Source organism: Lipophrys pholis, assembly GCF_963383615.2.
Source record: "Lipophrys pholis genome assembly, chromosome: 13".
Lineage (NCBI taxonomy): Eukaryota > Metazoa > Chordata > Actinopteri > Blenniiformes > Blenniidae > Lipophrys > Lipophrys pholis.
Genome location: NC_137632.1, coordinates 13886233 through 13896543, shown reverse-complemented (window position 1 = coordinate 13896543; position 10311 = coordinate 13886233). Strand labels below are relative to the sequence as shown.

General features: G+C 39.5%; 2 protein-coding genes across 3 annotated transcripts; both read left to right on the top strand.

Moving 5' to 3' along the window:
* Positions 1-2323: 2323 nt before the first annotated feature.
* On the top strand, positions 2324-7222 carry LOC308119081 (uncharacterized protein C7orf57-like). Its single transcript, XM_080478913.1, has 8 exons — positions 2324-2414; positions 2616-2662; positions 2803-2967; positions 3712-3808; positions 3972-4092; positions 4391-4470; positions 6486-6578; positions 6888-7222. Exons 1-7 carry the CDS (start codon positions 2410-2412, stop codon positions 6568-6570), a joined length of 600 nt encoding a protein of 199 aa, XP_080335039.1. The 5' UTR covers positions 2324-2409; the 3' UTR covers positions 6571-6578; positions 6888-7222.
* Positions 7223-7371: 149 nt separating this feature from the next.
* On the top strand, positions 7372-10192 carry upp2 (uridine phosphorylase 2). Of its 2 annotated transcripts, XM_080478688.1 has the most exons (8): positions 7686-7825; positions 7930-8044; positions 8153-8311; positions 8421-8535; positions 8653-8862; positions 8934-9080; positions 9269-9434; positions 9490-10191. In XM_080478688.1, exons 1-7 carry the CDS (start codon positions 7773-7775, stop codon positions 9409-9411), a joined length of 942 nt encoding a protein of 313 aa, XP_080334814.1. In that variant the 5' UTR covers positions 7686-7772; the 3' UTR covers positions 9412-9434; positions 9490-10191. The 2 variants fall into 2 exon arrangements, with proteins under 2 accessions (XP_080334813.1, XP_080334814.1); XM_080478687.1 differs by having other exon boundaries at positions 7372-7825; positions 9269-10192.
* Positions 10193-10311: the final 119 nt, after the last annotated feature.

The following is a 10311-nucleotide window of genomic DNA, read 5'->3' as shown; positions in this document are numbered from 1 at the left end:
GTAATTCTATAGATACCCAAGTACAATAATCTCCATACTTCAATTTTTAACTTGTGTTTTATGATGTAAGCAACCCATGTGAGCAGCCCTGGTGTTATGATGTTATGATGGTTCTCCATTTTATGTTTGTTGATTTTAGAATATGATGATGTAAAGTGTCTTTGAGTGTCTTGAAAAGCGCTTTAAAAAAAAGTATTATTATTATTATTATTATCATTATCATTATTATTATTATTATGTAATAATGTGGTTAGTCAGTGTGGACCAATTCTAAACTGTTTGAGATATACTGGAATAAGTTGTTAATGGCACCCAGCCAGAAAACTGAACTACAAGACTTTCATCAAGTCCACATTTTCATTCATAAATGTAGTTTTTATTTTGTTTTGTTTTTTAAACCAAACGGAAAATCATCTATTGGAAAAGGGATGTAACATTGTTTGCTAAAGATTTGAATTCAGTGAAAAATGAGTCATTTTGTAAATTGTAGTCAGTAATGGAAAATTTTGTTTGAATCTAAATGTTTTCTATGTCCCCGGTGTCCATTTAGGTTAGATAACCTTTACTTCTCTAATTTACTTTTATATCTTTGCTTGTTGAATATAATGGTTTTCTTGTTACAGATCAAGATAATATTGGATGCTCTATCCGTGTGTTTATGGGTGTAACATGTACAAGTAAATACTATGTGCCTTAATTAAGTTTGTATACTGTATATGTTTAATAAAAAAAAGAAATCCACAACAATGTGTGTGCAATGCGTTGTTGTCTTAAAACACATAGGTGTGCAGTAATTTGATCCAATGCTGGATGATTAGTAGTAAGTAGGAGCACACCCTTTATAATAAAGAAATGTTTCACACAGGACCTTAAGTAAGTGGCACAACTGATTCACCTTTAAGTTTTTCACAATGCCCCCTGCAATAGAAGTGTTTATTCCAAGACAATTCACTTGAATAATTTATTTAACTGACTTATTACTTCTGAGTAGATATTATTGTTGTGTAGATTAAATATATTTGGGCATAATTCAAATACTTTAAACTCCATAATGATTAATCTTGCGTTGTCCAGCGTTATTGGCACACGTTCCAATCTGACCTCAAACTTCCTGGTTTCACCGGGATCTTATTCTGAAGCAAAAGTCTACATTTCCTTTCACGAGCTTATTGCTTGAAGCAAGCTTGACAGATTCAGTGTCTGGGTCATATTCTACAGTTTTTCAACAATTGCACATGAGTCTCGTTGATCCAAAAATGTTGTATTCAAGGTTTTCTCCCCCAAATGCAGCTTTTCCGTGATTTTCATCCATATGAATATTGGATCATATGAGCTGCATTCAGAATCTGCTGTGTCTGTGTGAGCTGGACGATCTCCACCCACACATGCCCATCTTGGGAAGAGGAGGAAGTACTTCCTCTCTTGGAGACATGTCCCAGAACAGAGCTGTCTAATTGTGGGAAGGTCATAGGGAGAGCCTAGCCTGGTTGGGATTGGCAAACCCCAATCATACTATATAGGGTTTGATTTCTGATTTGCTTGTTGAAGCGCACACTTTTTAAAGCGGTCATATTTTGCAAAATTCATTTTATAATGAATTCAACGAAAATCAACGGTGCCTGAGATTGGAAGCAACACCTCTGAGAGAGTGACTGTGGGGGTGCGCCAAATGTCCCCACTGCCAATATGTCTGGCAGACAATCATTGGATAAGAAAGGGAAAGTCTTCACCCAACAATACTCTAACCAACTAACCATACAGTTACTCATAGCAGGCCTGCCACTGTATATATCCTGTATAGAAATCTGCTGCTTTTGCCCACCCACTTTTTTAGGGTCCGAATCCCAGCAGAGCTGACCGAGATCCTATTGGAATGCAAGAGATTATTATTACTATCATTATTATTTTTGATTTCTTCTTCTCCTGTCCAAACTGCAGTATTTTTGACATTTTTAGAAATGTATGGTCATTCCACGTGTCCGGCAAAAAGGCTCCATAGCGCCCCCTACATTGTGTTCACATTTGTAAGAAATTCTACGAGCAACTCATTTAACACACACACACACACACACACACACACACACACACACACACACACACACACACACACACACACACACACACACTGCTGTTAAGTTTGTGAACTCAACAGCAGAATGATTGATTTTCTTGTTTGTAAGCGACAAACTTTATCTACATTTTTTATATATATACAAATTATTTTCAAGTTTTATGTACATATTTTATTTTGGGTATTTCTTGATGTGTATTATGTATAATTCCCATAAAAAAAAACAACTGTTCATTTATGGTTCAGAACAGCAGCTGTTCCGTTTCCTTGGAGACGCGGTCTCACTTTCCAAACACAGTCAACACCTCAGCCGTTTCTTCTGCCTCTGCACCGCCAACATGGAGTAAGTTTATCACCTGTGGAGCTAAACTTGATCTTTTTGTGTGTTTCTCTTCTACTTATCCGTGTGGGTGTCCGACCTTGTGTTTAATTCGAGGCTGGAATGAAACAACAGCTGGCGTTACTTGTTCCGAAGCCTCGCTTGCACTAACCGTCGTCTGAAAAGTTGACATCCGTGCCGGGGTTTTGTCTCCATTTCCACTAGAAATTCCACAGTTCACACGAGCGATGATCTCCCACCAACACAAACTGGCAAGTACAACTATTTATGCTGATCCGGGACTGTGGGTAGAGGAGTCCTACCGTCACTGGTGTCAGCAAAGAGCAACTGATTCAGTAATGAACATTACAAACGAGATGTGTTTTATCAGTCGTGCATTCTATCCCAGCAGGTGTCAAAACAGGATACCATGCTAAGAACGGGCACATCTCTCAGATCCCCGGATTGTCTCCAACCGTCAGCACTTCCTCTGAGGAAAAGGCTCTGGGTCGAAGGTTCCGGGTCCTGGATAGTGATTCGGACTATATAAAGCTTGCAAAACAAGGAGGACATAAAGGTAAAGGCTCATCCTGTTCCCCCACCCCCACCCCCACATGTCCCCACCCCACACCAGGGGTCTGCGGCCTGTGGCTCTTTAACGCCCCTCTATAATGGCATACTGAACTTTTCAAAAATAAAGAAAGAAGAATTTGCTCTTATTTTCATTTTATTTACACACACAGTCATTTTCAGAATGATTATTAACTCCTGGTTAAATGGGACTTTACAAATGCACCACTGAAATGGGGGTACATAGCCCAAACTACAAGTAATATGGCGAGAAAAAAAGCTTCTAAAACAACTTTAAACTAGAACAGGCCCCCAGCAGAGTGCAAACCTTCTCTAACGTCACATTTGTTTGCGGAACTGAGTTAGCATCGCTGGCATGATAGCCGTTAGCTCATATCGATGCTAACTCGGTAGCTCAGGTGGCCAATCAAAAGAGATCAGGGTCTGTTGCCATGGAGACGCCGTTAGCCTTTAACGTCCCAAAATTGAATCGATAGAAATACTTAAAAAAAAAAATTGCTTAAACGGTTAAAACAGCTAAAACTTGTCTAAAACATAAAATGCTGAAAACGAAGGTTAAAATTGAAACTACATAAATGCAACAACATACAGTTTATATTTATATATCAAAACTTTAGAAGATGTGTTTGCCTCATTTTATCTCATTTTAAAGGTTCAATGTGTTTTGCGGCCCCACTTTACGCTGTATCCCCCCCCCCCCCTTTTTTTTTTTTTTTTTTTTGTTCAACAGGACTGTTGTGGCATGAGGAATCTAACATTTCTAAGCCCACTTCATACGAACCTTCTGACCTTTTAGACACAGTGTCAGGACACATCAGCAATCCAAGGTACCTGGAATATTTTTCATGGGTATTATGTCACTTAAAAGTGTAATTGAATTTTTTTCTGCCACACAAACACTTGCTTCTAATTTCCTCCACCATAGAGCAGATTCTTACTGCTTTTCTTCCTTAAGTATCCAGTTAATACCCTTGTGTTTTTTTCCAACAGCCTCATTAACAGTGAAGAGAAGAACAACCCTGGAGCTTTTCAAGCACTCGAGCCTCCCTTTGGGACTGACAATATGTCTACCTGGGAGAGGGATGACAACGCCAACATTGAAAAAGAGAAGGTAAACAGAAATGTTTAAGGAGTCTGGAACGTGATTTAGCCACATGAGCATACTCAGCAACACTTCGTTTCATCATTTGTGTAATTTATTGTGTTTGGACTGCATACTTGAGTTTATTTTGAAGGACCCTAAGCTCACAGTGAATTAGTGTAATTTTATTTTCACCAGGACCTTCTTTATGGTTCAAATGCTCGCTTCTCAGTGTCTGAGACTCACAGTCACATCATCCCACCAAGCTGAAAAATGCAATTAGAAAACATTGTCCACTGAGTGAGTTTGTGGGTTCTTTTGTGTTCAGAACAACAATGTTGATGACAGCCAGACGGAGAAGTCGGTGACATCCTATCAACATTGCAAAACCAGCAATTTCAAGAGGAGGTGAGCTTATGTGGTCACAAGGTGGTGCTGTTGTTCTGAGCTACAGTCAGTTTGAGGGTGACACGAGGAGATAAGAGCACAAATCACATCAATTATTTAGATTAACAGTAACCAATATGCCCAAAGTCTTATGACACAAACTCATCTTATTTATTTCATAATGCACATTATTCCTTTTATGGATCAGTTCACAATGATGGTCACTGACAGGCACCATCATTTTGGGATAGAGAAGATTAAATAATCAGGAGGTGGCAATGAAATGAGTTGTTTAACTTAGTTACTGTAAGTAGTGTAACTTGACTTTTTCCTGTATCTGTGTAGGACCGTATTTACTTTTCTGACCACTTTTATCTTTTAGTTGCTACATTAAAAAACACAAATATCTGTACTTTTTACATGTTGCATTCTTCAAACTAGTTCATTACTTCTTTTAGCCACTGTTCATTATGACTCAGAGTTACAGAAATACAGTTGCAACACAAATACAGAAAATGGCAATAACAGCTCCAACTATCAGCTTAAGAAGAAATTGCAAAATCACAGTTTTATTAGCACAAAATCAGCTCAGTTTGTGTTAAGAAAAAAAAAAAATAACTCACCCTGCCTAGTTAAATCTGATATAAACTTTATTAGAATTTCTTTTTTGAATAAGTTAGTTTTGAATTTGGATCTGGCATTTCGCCACCGTGCTGAATCAACTCTAGTTTCTTGCCATTTTGAAAGAGTTCGAGCATAACAATTGTTATGGATTCAAAAGTCATCAAAAGCTGCAATAAATCTTTTTACGCTCTTAATTAGAATAGGAGCTGAAGAGCCGCCCAACTTTAAAGTTGAGATAAAAAAAAATACCCATCGTCTTTCTCCAAAAAGAAAGAAAAAAAAGTCAGATCGACTTTAAAGGAGACTGCAGCAGATGTTGCACTTGAACCTGTAAATATTATTCAGCATTAACGGAGCTTTCGCAGATGTGCAAACCAAGTTTGCCATGTGGACTAATGGACCCCCCAGTCATCAGGAAAGCTGGATTTATTAAATAAACACTGACAACAAGCTGTATGGGCCATCTTCTCTCCAATCAAAACAATCCAACTTGGAAAACCTGTCCCTGGTTTCTTCTCTCGCTTTCTTTTTTTTTTGTGATTAATCTTTTTATTTTTTGCAAATGAGGAACTGAAAAAAGTTCAACTTGTCCAAAGTGTTATTTCCCTTGATGACTGTGAATCATTTCATAATTCGGAGACATTTTGCCAAGCTTTTCCACTTGACATGGGTTTTTTTATTTCTGTTATTGGGACCACAGCACAAAACTGGACACGATGACTCGGGTCATGTCTCGTGTTGTGACGACAAAGCAGCAAGGCTCGTGGACTGGCTGCATCCACAGAGTAAACAAAACAGCACAAAGAGCAAAGACAGTTTTTGCACATTCATCTATTTGTTTTGGCTCCCAGCTGAGCGGAGCTGTGTGTACCCTGCCCCTGTACCTTCTGGGGGAAAATGTCACCGATTTGTCCCAAAAAACTAAAATGACCTCACATGCCAATGTTACAAAATAATCTGGAAATGACTGCTAGTTCAGGGAGCAGTTATGGTGACGATTAAAGCTCCATAACGTCTGAAATTGGGCTGCATGCTGGTGCAGTGGTTTGCGTTGTCGCCTCAGAGTGACCGTTCCTTTCCGCGTGGAGCTTACGTGTTCATGCTGCAGGTGGAATTTGAGTTGGTTGCTTGGTAGAAGATCAACAGAATAAGGCCCACTGCAATCATTCCTTATGACTGCGATTCTCATTTCTGGGAAAAAACAACAACCCTTTTCTGTAATAAGTAGCCAGTATCTTCGTATAGAGTGTTTAAAGGGTAGGGTTCATGTTTAATGTTTGCTCTTGTGTGGCCTTTGTAGCATTTACACAATGTCGCATCCCGCTGAAAAAGATAAGAGCGATATACGTTTGACGTTCCTGTCACATTTGCGCTTGATGTGTTTTGTTTTTGTTTTTTTCCTTTTTCTGCAGAGCACATGCTAAGAATCCGTCCCCTGTCGACATGTCTAAGCTGCTGAGCTTCGGCTATGCTGAAAGCACCAAGCCAGCCCAGTGAGGTGTCAAGTAAGTAGTGTTGGCAGGACATCAGTAACTATGTCACGATAAAATACTTCCATTTGTCGCCTCTTTATCATGCTTTAAAATGAACTCCCAGCACAATGAAATCGAAAATCAAAGCACGCAGTTAAGCAGTTTGGGCCTCTCCGGTTTTTATGGGGCTAGCGTCTGAAAAACCACCACGGAATGACAAGAGACAGAAACTTTAAGGTTTAAGCCATTAGGAATTGATGACGCTTGATGACATTATAGTGTGTTAGTGAATTATTGTGTTCATGATTTCACTCCTGCTTTTATACTTTTCCATGCCAACAGCCTGAAAGACTGCCAGGTTTGTGAGGAAAGGATGAAGTAGTTCAAATGCTCCCCAACGTTACCGTCCGTTCCTCCAATGTTCATTTCTTTACCTTTACATGACGAGCCACATGCAATGTTTTTTTTTAATTATTGGTTTTGATTCTTTAGTCATTTTGATGTGTGAAAATACTTTGCTGATTTAAAGCGCCTCCTTGTTCTGAGTCTGTTAGTGGTGCTTCATTAACTGCATCCATTTTTTTTTTTTTTAATGCTGCGCCTGTAACTGTGTAAATGGCGGCTTAACGGATGAAAAGATTGATGAGTCAAATAAAGTTCAAACAATTCGAACGTTCATTAAGCTCTCTTTTGTTTTCCTTTGCTCTCTCCAAAAGCGCCTTGTACTCCTGCAATGTGCTTTTCCGCTGTGTCACTGTTGTGATTTGCCAATGTGATGTTACATGCTGGCGTCAGAGGTTATCTCTCGGCGCTTCAAGTACACAATGTCATAACCCTTTTTATCCACGACTCCCTCTGCCAGAGAGACATTCACACAGGGCAGGTTATAGTTTGCAAAGTTTAGTGGTAACCGAGTGGATTGGTAACACGGCGGCCTGGTTTTGTTGTGTTTTTCCTTTTGAATGTTTACAGACACGTTGGAGCTGGAAGCTCTGTTATTGATTAATTTTGTTCTTTTTGTTTGGGTCTGGGGAAAAACGCTACTCCTCTTTCTGGAACCAACAAGTGCTACACCTCTTTCTGGAGCCAATCAGTGGGAAGGGCAGGGGTCACCTCTATATCAGCTCTGAAGTCAGATTTAACTTTTATTTTCGAAACAGCAGCACCAGTGTTTGGAGCGACTTTTGAAGACTGTTTAAAGTTATTTTCAAAGCAGCTCCTGCAGCCATGGCACCGATTCTTCTGAACTGTATGGGAAGTGAGCACAATGAGTATATCAAGTAAGTACATTTTTTTGTCTCCGATAGTCTATTAGGAGCTAATAAAGAGTCTATAATTATGTTTATTATTTTATTTTTTTTTAATGTATGTATGTTGTGTTCAGGCAGCAAGTCCGGGTGAACAATCCCAACCTGGAAACCATGGAAGAGGACGTTCTCTACCACTTAAGCTTGAGCACCAAGACTCACAACCTCCCTGAAATGTTTGGTGATATTAAGGTTTGTGGTGAAAGAAAAGCCTGGAGAAATCAAAAAAAATTTAATTTTTATTTTCAAGAGCCAGAAAATGTAATTCTCTATCCTTCTGCTTTTCTCTGTTTCCAATAGTTTGTGTGTGTCGGCGGCAGCGCAAATCGAATGAAGGCTTTCGCGCAGTTCATCCACCAGGAGCTGAAGCTTTCGGGGAACCCAGAAGAAATCGCAGATATCTGCGAGGGAACCGACCGCTACTGCATGTACAAAGTGGGACCTGTGCTTTCCCTCAGTGTAAGAATGCCGTTGTTCGTGGAGAATCCTTCAAATATCAAAGGAAGGAGCAGGTATTTCAATGAATTCTAAAAACAACTAAAACATAAATGTTCTGTTCATGTCACAGCATGGCATGGGTGTTCCATCCATCTCCATCATGCTTCACGAGCTCATCAAGCTGCTGCACCATGCCCATTGCCAGGATGTGGTCTTGTTCCGCCTGGGAACATCCGGTGGCGTTGGTAAGAAATAAGCTTTTCCAAAAGTGGTTCGAAGTTAGAAACGCCCAAAACTTTTCGATCCATTGTATTCTTCAAATTGCAAGGATGCCAGTAATTAAGGGCTGGTGTCATCTGCAGGTTTGGCACCGGGGACAGTGGTGGTCACAGACAAAGCAGTGGACTACTCCTTCCGGCCCCAGTTCGAACAGGTTGTTCTGGGTAAGGTCATCACCAGGAGCACCGAGCTGGACGAGGGAGTGGCCGAAGAGCTTCTGCAGTGCTCCTCTGAGCTTCAAAACATCCCCACAGTGATTGGAAACACCATGTGTACACATGACTTCTATGAAGGTACAGTGTTACTGGTTTAAGAATATTACACTACGTCTTCTGCTGACTGATCCATGGCTGTGCCTCTGTAGGTCAAGGCCGTCTAGACGGAGCACTCTGCTCCTTCTCCCATGAAGAAAAGCTGGATTATCTGAGGAAAGCTCACGAGGCTGGAGTGAGGAATATTGAAATGGAGTCCACGGTTTTCGCTGCTATGTGCCGTGTCTGTGGCCTTAAAGGTATTTGTTATTAAAATGTTGCTATCTTTCTTCCTCTACCTCAAAATAATCAGTAAAGATATAAATGGCATAGAATATGTACATGCGCCTTGTTTTTTTTTTTGACTTACTGCCAGTGATATGATGTAATACAACATGGAAGCCACCACATCCTATTTCCTCATTCATGATCTCCTCCTTCTCTCCAGCTGCTGTGGTCTGTGTTACTTTGCTGAATCGCTTTGAGGGCGACCAGATCAAATCCCCCCATGATGTCCTGGTGGAGTACCAGCAGAGACCTCAAGTACTGGTGTCCCATTTCATTAAGAAACGCCTGGGACACGTCGTCTGACCTCTCACTCACTTGAAAACATTGTACATAAGCTGTGACTGATATGTGAATATGTATACAAACATATTCACATGTCAGTCACAGCTCATATGTGAATATGTATATAAACATTTTAACATGTGAATTAGATACCTATTTAAAAGTCAATATGTCTTTGATGAAGCTACAATACTACAAAGGCTGCATATATATGTATTGTGTTTTTTGTGTTTGTAGTTTGAAAACTACATAGGGTATGCACATTTTCAAAATTACGTGTTATTGTATATTGATTTCTATGTTTTTCTCTGCTGAAGCTGGGATTTACAGACTATGATAACAGTAGCTTTACTTACAATTTCAACAGAGATGCAACCAAAACAACCCCAATGGGTGTTTGCAAAGGCAAAACGTAACGTTGTAATGATTAAAATATAACCGGCAACTTGAATAAGCTACTTGTGAGCAGTGGGTTTGTCTGTCAGGGCATTTAAATGAATTTTTTTGTTTAATGAAAAGCTATCAACATTCATTAGCATATTTTTCCTAAAAATGAGCAGATCATGTAATGGCATGTTTCAGCATCAAATGTGTCATTAAATATAAACAGACAAACATTGCATTCATATAGCTTCAGCAATATGTCACTTATACAAATTCAAACTTAATGTAATCAGTCTGTGTATAATCAAGCTATATTGAAGGACTATGTATATATCATTCTTCTACTCTGATGCTGTGTAATGTGGTATAAAACCTATATTAAAAACGAGTTTGAAAAATAAAGCACTGTGTCACTTGGTGGTCAATACAGTATTTGAAAAGGCACTTCATGAATACATGAACCATTGTAGCAAGGGGTGGATAATTCTCATCGGCTGTATTTCTGACATGAAATGAAATGCTTAAAATCTGGGGGGG

Coding starts and splice junctions, on each gene's coding strand:
- LOC308119081 (XM_080478913.1), top strand. Junction 4,093..4,390: donor CCAACATTGAAAAAGAGAAG/GTAAACAGAAAT, acceptor TTTTGTGTTCAG/AACAACAATGTTGATGACAG. Junction 4,471..6,485: donor ACCAGCAATTTCAAGAGGAG/GTGAGCTTATGT, acceptor CTTTTTCTGCAG/AGCACATGCTAAGAATCCGT.
- upp2 (XM_080478687.1), top strand. CDS start 7,773: ATGGCACCGATTCTTCTGAACTGTATGGGAAGTGAGCACAATGAGTAT. Junction 8,536..8,652: donor GGGAACATCCGGTGGCGTTG/GTAAGAAATAAG, acceptor TGTCATCTGCAG/GTTTGGCACCGGGGACAGTG. Junction 8,863..8,933: donor TACACATGACTTCTATGAAG/GTACAGTGTTAC, acceptor GTGCCTCTGTAG/GTCAAGGCCGTCTAGACGGA.